A 16553-nucleotide genomic window follows, 5' to 3' on the forward strand; every position below is an offset into this window, starting at 1 on the left:
CCTCAGTATAGAAACATGGTAGAAATTAGTCTGACATGCAAATTCTTATGGCTCAAATGGCTATAGATGTGTTTCTTGATAAGAAAGGATCAATTTTGCATTCAAAATGTGGATCTAATGTGTGTTCTTTACAAAGTGAGGGAATGTAAATTATTTGTAAAGGTTATTCACTGGCAATACACGCATTCTGATTGGCATTTATCTATCATTTACGTAACATTTTTTTCAGCCATTCAGGCTGGGTTGTTTGTTACTTGTTATTTTCTATGCACTGTGCTAGACACTAGGGTTATGAAATAAATGACACTGTCCTTTAAGCACAAAATTTCTGATTCTATTCCTGAAACTTCTACTAGTGATTCTGCTGACTTTGGGAAGTCATTAGTGGATCTCAGCTGCCCCAGTATTAACTGAGGGGCTTGTATTAAGTGATCTCAATTTTAAAACTTCTAAAATTAGAGGCTACAGGAGATTTGACTTCTTAATTCAGTCACTAAGTTGCTCAGTGCCTTTAAATCTAATGTTTAGTCTCTGGATCTCAGTCTCCTCCTCTATAAAATAAATGGAAGGTATTAGAGCAGGTTTGGAAACGTGTATTCCAAGGAACCTTGTTAAAAGACCTTTCTCGGAAGAAAGGGTTCTGTGTTCGAGAAGGTCTAGGAAACTCTGGAGTCAGAAGGTTTCTTTACTCCAGGACTTCTCAGAAACTTTACTATACCAATTTTGCTTCATGACTCTAAGCAGGAGACAGCAGATGTGTTTCCCAAATTTACTTGACAGTGGAATCCTTTTCCCCCAGAAGCATCTTTGTAGTACTAATAAATTGTCCTTCAGAATACATTTGGGCAATGAATTACTATATACCTTCTAAGGCCCTTTATTGCAGCAATACTGTCTGTCCTTGGATCGATTTCATGTCACAGATATCTGCTAGTTTGTTCTAATATAGCTGTGTGGTGTGCACACTGCTGGGCTTCCTTTTTCTCTTCAAGTTGTGTTTACAGTCCTCTTGGTGCACAGGCTATAATCTCACCAACCCTGAATACATGGCCTGCAAAATCATGCATGTCATTAGCACTTTGGTCAATAGTGTCCAGAACAGTATGTTTTTTAGGGAAACATTCCAAAGGGTAGCACAGAGGAGGCTCCTTGGGGGAAACAGATGAGATAAATGAACATGAGAAATAATAGCATTGGTAGGGCTGATTTCCATGAAAACTCACAAAAATGTATTTGACATTTTGATGACTAAACATAGTCTCTCCTGTCATAGGACTGCTGTTCCTGACCAAGACTGTTAAGAATCAGAGTAATAGAGCTGAGTGTCTCCATGCAAAAGTCTGTGTTCAACATCTGTCATGCTGGAGATCATTAATGTCCAATTGCATTCTATTGTCTTCATGTTACTCAACTTCATTTCATTGTCATTGCTTCAGCTGGGGATTAATCAACTATTTATGGGAAGACAGGACTTGGAGTCAGGGCAGTCACAATGGGGTTTTAGTCTCAAGCAATGGTAAGGGAAGTAAGACACAGTTAAAAGACTCCTGATTTGTGGGAGCTTGTTGATAATTTAATTAAACAAAAATATCTGAGAATAATGCCTACATAATCCATATTTCAAAAGGAGAAAGAACAAACTTGGTCTTAGTAAAGAATCCAGAAATGATTCTGGCTTGAATCTATTTGGAACTGGTTTCTTTGCCACCTTACTCTTCCTTAAGAGCTAGAAAGAAGCTGAGATAAGAGAATCAAGTTAATGGTTTCTCTATAAATCAGCACATCACTATCAATAGTGGAAATCATGCTTCATTATTGTTCCTGAGGACAGCTGACACAACTGAAACATCCAAGTAGTATGACATATTTATAGCTTTATGAGGTGGGGGAAAAAGTCTTCCATTAGGAATTATTTTTTAAAACCTCACAAATCACTTAGATATTTCCATTTTGCACATGTGTGCACATTATGATTAGTTTTATTAGATTTAAAAGTCAAATTAAATAATTAAGTGATTATCATCTCAATATATGTCCCGAAAACATTTATAAACCAGTGTCAGGGGGAATTTAGTATAAATTCTGAATTTGCCTGAGTATCCAAGCTCACGCAATCCAATTATATAGTAGGATAATATACATCTTTTACATCCACATTAATCTTTTTCAAGCCATTTTTAAAATTGAACTATAGTTAATTTACAATGTTGTGTTAGTTTCAGGTGTACAGCAAAGTGATTCAGTTTATATATATATTCTTTTTCAGATTTTTTTCCATTATAGGTTACTACAAAATATGGAATATAGTTCCCTGTACTATACAGTAGGTCCTTGTTTATCTATTTTATATTACAGGAGTGTGTATATGTTAATCCCAAACTCCTAATTTATCCCCCAACCGATCCCCTTTGGTAACCATAAGTTTGTTTTCTATGTCTGTGAGCATATCAATATCTTTTAATATGCTGTAATAAATTATTCTGCAGAAAACAGCCAAATTATTTGCACAGTAAAATTTCAGGTCTGAAATAATATTAGGACCTGCTAGTTTGTCCCAACTTGCTTAATAGCTAAAATAAAATGAATATACTCAACTGAATACATTCAATCAGCATTGTGCAAAATTGCCACACATCTTGACAAAGCGAAATTTTCTGACACTAAACGTCTAAATATCTTAAATTTTCAAGACCAACATATTCACACAAGTGATTTCTAATAATTTAAAAACCTTGGTTCAGTTTTTGGTAATGTAAGCTGCTCGCTGATATGGGAAAGGATGAACCAAGCCATCCGCCCACCCCCACCTTGTTATTCTTTTGGGGACAGCCCGGCCACTCCAGATGGTGTGTTAGTGTTGGACATAGCTTTGGAGAAACTTCCAACAGACGAAGGCTGTAATGTCAGGATTTTGCCGTGCGTCGTCCCCCTTCCCCCCTGCAGTTCCCAGGGTAGGAAGGTGCTGAGATGGAAGCCGAGGGACGCCCGCCCACCTGCCACCACCTGTTTGCCTCCTTCAGCCCTCTGCTATAAATTCTCCTCCTTCAAAGATTCGTCCAGCACTCTCCGACAGCTACTGCGGAAGGAGCGCTCCTTTCCTCTCTGAGCTTGGGGATAGATTTTGTCTTCCAGAAAAGAAGTCTTGGGCTTTCCCAGAGGACTTGAAAGACATTTCCCGAACCAGCGACACCAATTCTGCTGCAGGAAAGTTCCCTTCTCCTTTTCAACTTCACGTTGGGAAAATGACTTTCTCTTCCACATCTCAATTTCCCCTAAACTTTGGCAAGTGAAGAGACATCAATCTGGCTATCCAATAGGACAGAGGGCGGGCCCCCGCACTCCCACTACAAACTTCGATTCCACACGGTTGCTTTGTGCATGACTTATTTGCTACGAAGAGCCAAGTTGCAGAGCGGCTCCATACACCAGCCCACGCACAGGTCCTGAGCAGACCAGAGAGCTCGGCGCCTCCCTCTGTCCAGCGGGGGATGAAGTCCTGCAAGCCCAGCAACCCGGCGGCGGGAGCGCGTGCCGCGCCCCCGTGCGCGGGCGGCGCCGAGTGCGCGGGCACGTGCGCCGGGGAGGGGCGGCTGGAGAGCGCGGCGCGCAGGCGCCTAGCGGCCAACGCGCGCGAGCGCCGTCGTATGCAGGGGCTCAACACGGCTTTCGACCGTCTGCGCAGGGTGGTACCCCAATGGGGCCAGGATAAAAAACTGTCCAAGTACGAGACCCTGCAGATGGCGCTGAGCTACATCATGGCTCTGACCCGCATCCTGGCCGAGGCAGAGCGATTCGGCTCCGAGCGGGACTGGGTCAATCTCCACTGTGAGCACTTCGGCCGAGACCACTACCTTCCGTTCGCGGGCGCGAAGCTGCCGGTCGAGAGCGAGCCCTACGGCCAAAGGCTCTTCGGCTTCCAGCCTGAGCCCTTCCAGATGGCCAGTTAGGACGCGCGACCCTGCCGGAATGAGACGCCCAGTGATCCGCGCTCTGGAGCCGTAACCTTCCCCCAAGTAGCTGGTCGGGTTATCGGTGGCGTAGGATGCATTCTTAGAATAAAATTAGCAAATTTCCAGGTTACTTTTATTCGCATCCCCAGTCCTAGGGACGCAATGACTTTATTGCTTTTCTTTTATTTCTCCTTAGTATGTTGTAGATTTCATTAATGGATCTTGGAATGGTTTTGATTGCTGAAAGTAGTGCCCCCTCCCCCTTTTCTGGACTACCTTGAGAGAAAACAATCTTAAGAAAAATAGGATTAGGTTACACTGCAGGTTTAGCCCTTACTTTCTTAAACTTTGTAAGTTTGTCCTGTTAGGGTGAAGTTACAGTATCTATTACTTGTGTATACTTAATAGAGAGCTGCCTTCCTGTCTTGTAAATGCAGTTATGCTTAGTGCATTGTGTGTGCATGCATGAAGTAGTAGAAAGTTTTCTTCTTTTTTTTGGTAGAGTACATGGGCGTGAGTGCTCTGTATTTTTAAAAACTGTGTATACATTATTAAAATATAGATTTTGTAAAATATAATTTAAAACGTGGGTTTGTTTTTCATGCCAAGTGCCCTGCTAGTTTCTTGATGGCACTAAAGGCCTGTTTGTTTGGGGGGGGTGATGATATTGAGTGCTTATCTGAGTAAAGATGTGGAGTGTTTAAATCTAATCCCACCAATTGGCAAAGTGCTGTTTTGTAATACTTCATCAAAAAAAGACAAGCTGATGAGAGTACAAGTAATTAATTTGAAAGCTTTCTCTATCAACTTGGAAGTATAGATATATTTTTCATGGTTTTTAAAAAGATTAAATTAATTGAAACAATGTTTAGCTTTTAAGAAACTAGATTTACAGTTCCTTAATATTTTATTTTCCTTATTAAACCAATTACTAACTACTAATTCCTTACAAGTACCCAAATATATTTGCATATATACATTTGTGTGTGTATATATATATGGCTTTTGGAAGTGATTTTCTTTTAATCAGTACCAGTTGAGCAATAAGGGCTTCACTACCATCAAGGCTAATCAAAAAAGGAGCAATATAATACACGTGGTATTGGTTTGAATTACTTTTATAAATTTGCTTAACCATTGGATGAATAAACCAAGTCCTTAATGTAAAGAACGACTTGGTCAACAGCACTGCACGCTTTTGGGAGAATGTCTTGCTAATAATTGGAAAAAGCAAGGCTCTATGCATTTGGAACTTGTCACAAGTCAACAAAAACAGCATTTCCCAAACCCTTTTATTATGTGTCCCAACACCTAACATCAAGGCACAGCCACCTATTTGCAGTTTATCTACAAAGTCTTCATCAAAATTTTTACTTTCTTAATTATCCCTGATTATCAAAATCCTTTTGGTTTGTAATGAGCAGAAGTATCTTCCCCATAAACTAAAACTTACAAAATCACAAGTGTATCACTAGAAATCCATTGAGAGACTGACTATTGATGAATTTCCCTTTCCTTCTGATATCTGTTAATAAGAAACTGAGGTGTCCTCAGGACTTTCCTTCCTCGGTGCAAATTAGAAAATAAAATGTTTAACCTCTTGACTTCAGCAGCTCTTAGAAGACATTATAGTTCCAGCAGACAACACGGCTCTAGAAGTGATGATGCCCCGACCATTTTCTGGTCCTACTCCACTCTGCAGTGGGTACTGGGGCTATGGCAACCCTAAGGGCACCTGCCTTCCTCGCTATTTGGGCACAATACTCTACTTATTTATACTTAAAATGCTTCATTAGTAGCCCCAGTAAGTTTCTGGAGTTTGTAGAATGAAATAAAATCAGTGTTAAAATAGAATGTGTTGGGGCTTCCCTGGTGGCGCAGTGGTTGAGAGTCCACCTACCGATGCTGGGGACGCGGGTTTGTGCCCCGGTCCGGGAGGATCCCACATGCCGCGGAGCGGCTGCTCCCGTGAGCCATGGCCACTGAGCCTGCGCGTCCGGAGCCTGTGCTCCGCAATGGGAGAGGCCACAACAGTGAGAGGCCTGCGTACTGCAAAACAAACAAACAAAAACAAACAAACAAACAAACAAAAAATAGAATGTGTTAATCAGAGAGGATCTCACAGATGTATTCAGATGGTTAGTCCTTTTTTTAGGTAGGGTGCACATTCCTCTCTCTGGACTGTAAATACCCTGCAAAAGAGAACCATACAGGGATAAACATGCAATATATATATTTGCTTATCACCTTAACAGCAGTTTCTTTTTTTTAAGTTAATCTTTATTGGGGTATTGTTACTTTACAATGTTGTGTTAGTTTTTACTGTACAGCAAAACGAATCAGCTATACATATACATATACCCCCTCTTTTTTTGGATTTCCTTCCCATTTAGGTCACCACAGTGCATTAAGTAGAGTTCCCTGTAAGTAGAGGGAACTAAGAGGGAACATTAAGTAGAGAACATGCTATACAGAATGTCCTCATTGGTTATCTATTTTATACCTAGTATCAATAGTATATATGTGTCAATCCCAATCTCCTAATTCCTCCCACCGCCCCCTTTCCCCCTTGGTATCCATACATTTGTTCTCTACATCTGTGTCTATTTCTTAATGAAATCAAACAATTTAATTAAAATGATGCTATTCTAATCCTATGCCTCTTCTCCCCCATCCCCATTCCCCCCAAAGAGTGGGAATCTGTTAACTGTCATGCTTTTAGTTGCCCATTTCCATGGTTTGGAAATCTCTGGAAGCAACTTAACTCTTAGCAAATTCCTAAGCTTTCCACCCCACTTGATGTACTACTTTTTTCCTGAAAGATATTTGAGGGAAAAGTAAATGGGTCTCAGTGATCAAATCCAATCTATGATAAAACTCCTCAAACTGTATGTTGGGGAATCCATCATGGTTTATGGATTAGGAGCTTGGATAAAACAAATGTAAAATATTTGTGGAGTTAAGGTTCATTTATTACTATACATAATAGAGTTTAGATTACCAAGCAACCTAAAAGTTGCTACAATATCCTATATTGTCTCACCTTTGAAAATCTGTTCTTTCTAGTTTGATAACAGAACACATTGAAATTCAAAAATATTCTTTTATTCGGGCTTCCTTTTCTTAAGAAATCAACAAATGTTATCAAGCATCTACCCATACCCTGCCTTCTTCAACATCATCCTTGTCCTTGTGTAGGCAGCCAAGAATACACATGTACTAATCAGTAAGCCGCCCTGAACAGTGTGCAGCTGAATGCTTCCACTGTAGAGTATCGGGAATATGTGCCATAAGAGCTCCTAAGAGAGATATTAAGTAACAAAAGAAGACCCACTCCCAGGCAGGGTTTGAGTCCCATTAGTTATTATATGTGGGCTCTCCCTAGGTGCCAGCTGTAGGCTGAGGCCAAACCCCAGGGTCAGAAGTCTTGAAGAACCCTATATAAGTGAATGGGGCTATCAAGATGGGAAAGGCCATCTAAGCTAGTGGTTCTCAACCCAGACTGCTCATTAGAATCTCAGGTAGGGAGTCTTGAAAAACATACCAAATCTGGAGCCCCCCGTTCAAGAATTGATTTAACTGCTCTGAGGTGAGGCCTGGGCATAGATATTTTTTCAGGACTCTCTGGGTGATGCTAACTGGCTGATGGGGTTGAGAACTGCTTAATTAAACAATACTATGACACCATTAACCTCATTACCAAAAACTGGTTATATTGTTGTCACAGTCTTTGTATTTGCAGATCTTAAGAAGGATTAGGCTATCTTTCTTAACATCCAGTTACACCCAATTTCTTAGTTAATGAGGTGACCATTATATTAATGAAGATCTAACATTTCTGCTGGATATGAGCCAGATGGAATGTATTTGGGTTGTGGGTAACAGCGCTACAGGATTCAACAATTAAGGCTCAGTTCACTACTTAAATTTTGCCATCTTAGAGTAAAAGCAAAGTGTTATTTTGGACTGAATTTTGCTCTGCTCTCTGCTTAGGTTTCACTAAAGATATCTCTTTTTGCTACCTGTGGGTGAAAGAGATTTCAAAGCACATATAAGACCATAAATATATGACCAACCTTTTCACATGTATACCCATTCCTTGCTCTGATCATGAATATACTAGAGGGTGCAAGCTTTAACGAGTGTTTTATTGAATTAACACAGGACTTTTGAATGGCTGTTTCAAACTGGTAGTGTATCCCCAAAATACCCAAGCCGAAAAAAAACTACTGAGAGCAAGAACTTACCCATCTCACATAACAAAGTCTGGGACCAAAACACAAAACAAACCCAATAACTAACTGAGAATACATAAAATTTTATTTAATGAATAAAGAAACAGTCCATCACATCCTCTAAACTGCTTTTTAAAACATCCAGGTTGAATTAAATACTGGTTCTTAATTTTTCTTTTTCTAATTGCAAAGTTTCCAAACAAAACACAACCTCCAATAAATCTTTAAGAAAACACAACTAGGAAACAGCAACGGGTGTCATGGAGATGATGTGGGCTACTGGAATACAATGCCACATACTTCCTGGAGAAAGACACAGTAAATGCTCACAAACATTTTGGCTTAAGCGATCATTGGTTTTCATTTCCAAAGAATATCTAACATGCACAATGCAGAGGAAAGGAATAAAAGCCAAGATCCATTCATTGCTTTCTAGTAATAGAGACGAAATATACAGTTTATATAGTTCACACATTTCAAAATGGTTACTAAAATAGTTTTTCCATTAGGATTTCAATAACCAAAAAGGTACTTTAGAAAATAAGTTGACTCTAGCTTCCTGAGATGGAAGCATATCATGTTTGTAAGCCTTCTGGGGCCTGGTGTGTTTTCAGGTGGAAAGAACTCATGCAGGAAGAGAAAGGAAAAGCATAAGATGTGTCCCTTGACCATGATTGAACTGTTAGCTATGGGTGTGTGTGTGTGTGTGTGTGTTGGTGTGTGTGTGCACATGCCTTCGGACACAAGAACTTTGTCAGTTCTCATGGCTGAAATGAATCATGGAGTTTAAATTCAGACTTGATGTAGTTAAGAATTTGAAAACAGAGACCAAAGGATATGTTCATTTTTGAGGGTCCATATCCATCTGTTATCCTAAGGTTGATTCATTTCAACATAAGGCTGATGACATGCTAGTATGGAATATTTCTTCATTAGAGCCTAGAGAAGTACAGTGGAGTTGTCCTGAACTGCGTAATCCAGAAAGGAATACAGGGACTCTCTTGCTATTTCTCTGTGCACTGCGGAGTCATTATTTCCACTAGCTTCGATCATAGACGCAGGACTCTGAGTTCCCTTAGGCTATTCTGCCTATGTTGAAATAAATTTCCCTGGAATCTGCCTGTAGAAAGCAGATAGGATATTTCTTGAATTTATTTAATTTTTCTCCAGATTTTTTTCAACCACATAGCATCTTTTTTTTTTTTACATCTTTATTGGAGTATAATTGCTTTACAATGGTGTGTTATTTTCTGCTTTATAACAAAGTGAATCAGTTATACGTATACATATGTTCCCATATCTCTTCCCTCTTGCGTCTCCCTCCCTCCCACCCTCCCCATCCCACTCCTCTAGGTGGTCACAAAGCACCGAGCTGATCTCCCTGTGCTATGCGGCTGCTTCCCACTAGCTATCTATTTTACGTTTGGTAGTGTATATATGTCTATGCCACTCTCTCACCCCCTCACCCCTCCCCCTCCCCCTCCCCCTATCCTCAAGTCCATTCTCTAGTAGGTCTGTGTCTTTATTCCCGTCTTACCCCTAGGTTCTTCACACATAGCATCTTGGAAGAAGAAATTCCCCCACTGTGTACTACCCTTCTCAGGAAATACAAAGTAGTGGGACCGGGAAGAAATGTGAACTTGTTAAACAAATTAACTACTTACTTTGGAGAAAAATATTTTTACCATTTTCTTTGGATTGAAAAAAACCCTGCTATCACTTTTTTAAAGGGTCTCTACAGTAAACTTCATAAGTATTTATTTATCCTACCCTCCATCCTGGGAAAGTCTCAGATATTTTGTTTATTTCACAGATAAAGAAACAGAGACTCCAGAGTTATACAAAATTAGAGAACGTATCTGAAATTCATCTGAATGATTAAAATCCCTATTGGAATTCACCTGAGAATTCCTAGACATAAGGAGCTCTCCGAATGCTATTAAATGTTTTATAGATTTTTATCTTGACAGGAAGATAATGAGAGAGAAGAGTAGGTCATGAAACTTAATGCTAAAGCTTGGAAAAAATAAGTGAAATTTAATCAGAAAAGAGGATATGGTATCTCTGAAATCAAAATACTGAGAAAGTAAAAGTTAATTAACCAGTGTGCATTAAAAAATACAGTTGCACTCAAATTATCTCATTTGAATTATTTCAGGGTTTTACCTCTCCTTAAAATACACAGTAAAATGGGACTTCCCTGGTGGCGCAGTGGTTAAGAATCCGCCTGACAATTCAGGGGACACGGGTTCAAGCCCTGGTCTGGGAAGATCCCACATGCTGCAGAGCAACTAAGCCCGTGCGCCACAACTACTGAGCTTGCGCTCTAGAGCCCGCGAGCCACAAGTACTGAGCCTGCATGCTGTAACTACCGAAGCCTGTGCTACTAGAGCCTGTGCTCTGCAACCACAATGAGAAGCCCGCGCACCACAATGAAGAGTAGCCCCCGCTCACCACAACTAGAGAAAGCCCACGCGCAGCAACGAAGACCCAACGCAGCCAAAAAAAAAACCCCAAAACGGTAAAACTGTTTATACTGTGTGCATATACATTTAGTAATCTTTTGGTAATGACTGCTATGGTCAATACTAGAATGTAGTTAGTTCACTGGATTCTTGCCCCACTAATTGTGGGGAAGTTATAGGAATCTGTCTCCAGTTTGCAGATAACTCACTGAATATGTGTAGAAACATCAGGTTCTTTGGAATTTTGGAACATTGAGCAATTCATTCTTACCACATTATATGAAAATCATTCATGTTTCTTAGTGTGTATTAAAGTACTTCTTATTGTAAGAAAACTATACTTGTAACTCCATTCATTTCCAATCGAAACTGGTCAAGCATCCCCCACCCTGCCACCCCCATCTTTCCCATTTTTAAGTTTCATTTTAATGTGTCCCTGTCTTCAGTTAGGAGGTAGAACGAATTTTTATCTTAGAAAGTAAAAAACATTCTATGAGAAGTTTACTGGACTTGCTGGATATTTTAGGAAGACTAAAACCCAGTTATCTTTCTGTTCCTCTAGAGATAACTGACCAGGTTATAACGTATGTGGTAATTTTTACAATTTGAATAATTAAAAAAATCTCTTTTAAGTATCGAATATATGTATTTGTACATTAAAAAATCAGTTCAATCATCATCAAAAAGCAATCTTTATACCTGGAAACTAGCACTGTTTTCTGCATTTTAAAGAAAAATGCCCATTTATGTCAACTGTCAAATATTTATTGTCAAATAATGTTGAAATATTTTAGTTTTTACTATTAGGGAAACATTTTCTACTCACTTGTATGTTAAATCTTTTAGCAAATTAGTATGTATGCCTCTACAGTACAGCAATTTTCTTTATTGCTTATACTCAGCATTTATGGCCCAATTCTCAGAGGATTGAAAAGTGTGTTCTTTCTCTATTTCTTGCAATTTCAAGGCTATTGCTCTTCGGAGTTTGAAGTGGCCATTACTTACATATGAACAAAAAACAGCCTGTTTATGGTTCTATAAGACCAAGTATGCTAACTAATATAATTAGGCAGAAAAAGGAGGCAAACATATTTTTAACAAATATGCATTTTTTTTTTGCATCGCACAGATTTTTTAAAAAACATGGTAGTAGCAACTTTTTTTAAGCATACTGATGACCACTGCATTGTCAAAGTTTAGAAGATGCTTGGGATTCTTCAAGCAATGCTTCAGTAATTAACTTTCTGAAATATTGATCCACTTAAAACAAGAAAAGGCAATCAGTGGTGAAAAGGACTTCAACAAGCTCTATTGCAATCTAAGTATCTGTTCATCTTCCTGGTGAGGCCCAGTGATTTTCAGCTCGACCATAAGTGGAAATACTTTGAGTCCAGGTTACCCCTGAAGGGACCTTGAATAAAGGTCATTATGAATAAATTTGCCTTTGAGTTTACAACCAACTTATAAATAGCCCATATACAAACAGACTCAGGCCAGGATCTCAGCTTGGAAGGTTCTTTGGGAGTGTGTAGGGAGGAAGAGGACAGGAGGAGGCTGTGATCAACCAGAATAACTTGGATGTCTGACTCAGTTTTCTAGACCTCCCCTCCCGGCCTGATTTTTTTTTTTTTTTTTCCTTTTGCCAGCAGTTCCATCTATTAGAAGTTTATGGAAGTAAGAAGCAACTGCTTTTAAAAGCTCAGCTCCTCTGTGAAGTTAGACTCTCAGGCATTCAGGATTTGTTCAATTGGACTGCTTTCTTCTGATCCCTAAGCCAAGATGCATGGAACAGGAGTTAGGTCATTTTGGAGCATGAGGCATGTTGGCAGGTTGTGGGGAAGCGGTGAGGGGATGGGTTACAGCATGGGGGGTTACAGAACATGGGGCACAGGGCATCTCAGAGAAAAACACGGAATGGGGATAGAAGCAGAAAGGAGCTCAGACACTGTAGCTTGGACATGTAGACACAAAAAAGGAGGAAGTAGTCTTTCTTCTATTAGCTGCTTGGCGGTTTGGTTTTTTTTTTTTTAATTAATTAATTTATTTATCTTTGGCTGCATTGGGTCTTCGTTTTGGTGTGCAGGCTTCTCATTGCGGTGGCTTCTCTTGTGGCGGAGCATGGGCTCTAGGCACGCCAGCTTCAGTAGTTGTGGCACACGGGCTTAGTCGCTCCATGGCATGTGGGATCTTCCTGGACCAGGGCTCAAACCCGTGTCCCTGCATTGGCAGGCATATTCTTAAGTACTGTGCCACCAGGGAAGTCCGGCGGTTTGGTTTTAATGCTGCATTTTCTTTCTCCATTTTCCCTCTGATCCCCATTTCCATGACTAACCAAATTATGAAAAGCCCTTCACTTGTTTGGAAAGAAGGGTGCTTATGAGATCTGCATAGCTTTTTGAAAAAAGGGCCAGAAGGATTGTACCAACTTTCCCTCTTTCCCCGGGCCATTTTTGCAGTTTTGGAGATTTCTCCGAGGGCTTCATGAATGCTGCATGTCCAACAAGTGTAGTGCAAAATAGTAGGATCTAATAAGGCCAAAGTGCATGTTTATTTCTACTTTCCAGACATGCACTGCACGTGCAACAAGGAGGAAGTACATTCTTCACTGACGCCAACGCTACAGCCTATGCTATCTGCAGCCCTTCGGACCTTTTAGGGTAAGTTCTGTGATCAAATCATGGTAATAAAATGATTCTTCTCAATCTCACTTGCTCGTTGGAATCACCTGGGAAGCTTTAAAAATACTGATGCCTATGCCAGAACCCCAGAACTTATGACAGTGATTTGGGGTTGTGGCATGGCTATTGGGATTTTTTAAAGTTCCCCAGGAGATTCTAGTGTGCCAAGGTTAAAAACCACTGCTCTGGACTCAATTCATTTTATATGGAAACATACTGACTTACATAGAATTTTAAAGTCCAATTTAGGTCAATAAATGTTTATTGAGTGCCTACTCTGTATAAGGCAAACTTTTGACACAGTCCTTACTAACAAATAGCTAAAATCTAGTGCAGGCAAGACTGGGCTAGTGCAAGGGGAGAGTCAGGCAGGTATATAGAGGCTGTGTTTTATATAAAATACTATACAAATTCATCTTCTCTTTTTCCAGACTCAAGAAATTTGCTATAAGATTTCAAAAAAAGTAGAATTATATTTTATTGGGGTCTGGGGGGGTCAGAAAATATTTCATAGAGGCAGTAAAGTAGCATTTGAGATGTTTAAGGAACAGGTAAGGTTTCTGTAGGTGGGGATTGGGGAGAAAGCCTTCCAGCTGGAGGCAAAAAAGAGCCATGTGGCTGGAAAGCTGAGGCCTGTGTTAACTTTGCTGGTGCACTGGGTGTGTTTTCTGAGTAATGGATAAAAAGCTTTGGGATCATATTGAAGCAAGGCTTGAGTAGCACAGGACAGAACAGCTGGCCTGGGTTGGCTCCAAGGAGCCACTGGGGGTTCGAAAATTGGGGAATGATATGATTGGAGCAGTACTTCAGGAAGAATGATCTGATGCTGAGATCTCAGCTAGATTTGAGTGGGAGAAAAAGCAGGACTAGAGGCAGGAAGACCAATTAGAAGTCTCTTATTATGGTTGAAGTCAGAAGAATTGAGGGAAATTAAGAGAGTAATGAAAGTCTGAACTGGGGAACCACAGGGGGACAGAAAGAAGGCCTGAATATAAAAGAAATAATCGAGTTAGAATTAACATGATTTGTCAATTGATTAGAGGAAGCAAAAAATGATTTGGATACTCTTTATTTGGATTACTAGGACTGTGATGGTGCCATTAATAGAAATCATTAAACTAGGATGATGAATGGTTTATGAAAGGGAAGATGATGAATCTGATTTTGGATATGTTGAGTCCACACATATCCAGCAGAACTAAAATTTCTTATATAAGTATTCCTCGTTGTAATTGAATTCCAATAGAATTTGGATTTGTTCAACACAGTAGTTCTCAACAAAGAGGATCCTGCCTCCCGGGGAATATATGGCAATGTCTGGGGACATTTCGGGTGGCCACAACTTGGGGAGGGGTTGCTCTGCTATTGGCATCCAGTGAGTAGAAGCCAAGGATGCTGCTAAACATCCTCCAGCGTGCAGGATAGTCCCTCACAACAACGAATTATCCAGCCCCAAATGTCAAGAGTGCTGAGGTTGAGAAACTTTCCTGTAACATAATCCGGAAGTTCAAATTCGAGGAATTTTAAAGCTTGTTATATTTTAGGTTCGACAGTGCCATCTAGTGGCCAAATGTAATATTTATCATAGTTCACTGTTGAACACTAAAACAACAGATAAAAAAGATTCAGAAAAAAAAATATTCAGAAAGCGAATACATAGAGAGATGAAGAATATCCTCTCATAGGAGACTGTCTAGAGTTTACATTAATAGATGTGATGAGGAGGTTGGGTGTCCAGCTGTGGAGAAGCAGTCCTGGAGTTAGAAAATGCTCTTTGGTCATAAAGAGATTTGATAATAGAAGCCAATATAGAAACAGAATATTTTACAGGGTGCATTCTGTATGGAATGCATTCAATTTCATTACAGTTGCCTATACTTTTACTATTGTTCCTGCATACATAAGAAAGGAAAAAGTCTAATAATTCTGCTAAATAATTGGCTGAAATCTTTATTTCTTAAGGATGTAACTTATGGTTTTTTATTTAATTAAGAAATAAAGATTGAAAATAATTAAGATGATTTTAGAGTCAGGAAAAATACAGGATGAAGAGTACTAGAAACTTCCCTTTAATAAAAAATAGACTTTTGGCCAAAGAAGCAGCACTTGACATGCCTTTTTTCTTACCTCCCCCACTAGATTGTAAGCTTTCTGCAGGCAGGGACTGTGTCTTATCATATTTGTGCATGGCCCATAGTCTCTAGCATAGCGTCTTATACAGAGTGGACACACAAATGATTTTTTGAGTGAATGAATTTATTTTTATACTGGAAATCCTTGCCTTGAAGTGAAGAAAATTTCAAGCCTTTCTAAGCAATTACTATTTGTTCACTTGAGTAAGATGCCAGCTGAGGATGTCTGGCTCAGAGAACACCAAGGACTTGGGCACAAGGAGTTGGTAACAGAGACTCCAATTCATTTCCCTGGTGAATCTGGAGCAAACCGTGCCGTGATGACCATCCCTAGGGCAATTTTTTGACTGGTGCATACATTGTAGATTTCTCTAATATAAGATTCATTCATCCAACAAATAGTTATTGAATGTCTACTTTGTGCTAAGCACTCTTCTAGGCACTGGGATATCACAGTGAACTTAAGTCTAAAAATTCCTTAAGTGGAGAGGCAGGTTTTGAATTAGTGGGTTAGAATAAAGATGCACATTCCCTGTCCCTCCCACTTTCTCAGTTAGCATAATATTTTCTGTACAGAAAATGCAATTTGACTAATGATCTCAGAGCAGTTCACAACTATTAAAGACCTCTCCCTCTACAGCCACTGCTTTGCTCGGGCAAATGAAAAAACAAAAACCACTCTCCCATCACTTCCTCTTCTAGTTTGCATTTCTTCCTTTCTCACTGCTTCATATACTTGCAGACTTTGGGGGCAAGGGGAGAAGCGGGAGAGCCAATATTCTCTGGGCAGATGATGATGATGCCTGAATATTTTTGCAAGTGGCAACTGAAGCTTGTAGTTTTAAAAGTGACCCCGCAGAAGACCCCGCAGAAGATTTCCTTCTGGTTGGTTTATTAACAACCCTTTAGTTCTAGAGCCTAGGGATATATATATATATATATAGTCAGAAAAAAAACCACTTACCATTGTATCCAAAAGAAAATGGTACAGGCAGGGTGGTGGGTCCCTGTTTTGGCTATAGAATAAGTGCACTGTGCAATATTTAGTGTTCCAGTGATTTTTTTTTTTTTTTTTGTATCTCAATCACATTTT

At 39.7% G+C, this 16553-nt stretch overlaps 1 protein-coding gene across 1 annotated transcript; it reads left to right on the forward strand.

The window, feature by feature from the left end:
• Positions 1 to 3488: 3488 nt before the first annotated feature.
• Positions 3489 to 3947, forward strand: ATOH7 (atonal bHLH transcription factor 7). The gene has a single exon (XM_024765485.1). It carries the CDS (start codon positions 3489 to 3491, stop codon positions 3945 to 3947), a length of 459 nt encoding a protein of 152 aa, XP_024621253.1.
• Positions 3948 to 16553: the final 12606 nt, after the last annotated feature.

The sequence above is a fragment of the Neophocaena asiaeorientalis genome, unplaced genomic scaffold (genome assembly GCF_003031525.2).
Source record: "Neophocaena asiaeorientalis asiaeorientalis breed wild unplaced genomic scaffold, Neophocaena_asiaeorientalis_V1.1 scaffold31, whole genome shotgun sequence".
Classification (NCBI taxonomy): domain Eukaryota; kingdom Metazoa; phylum Chordata; class Mammalia; order Artiodactyla; family Phocoenidae; genus Neophocaena; species Neophocaena asiaeorientalis.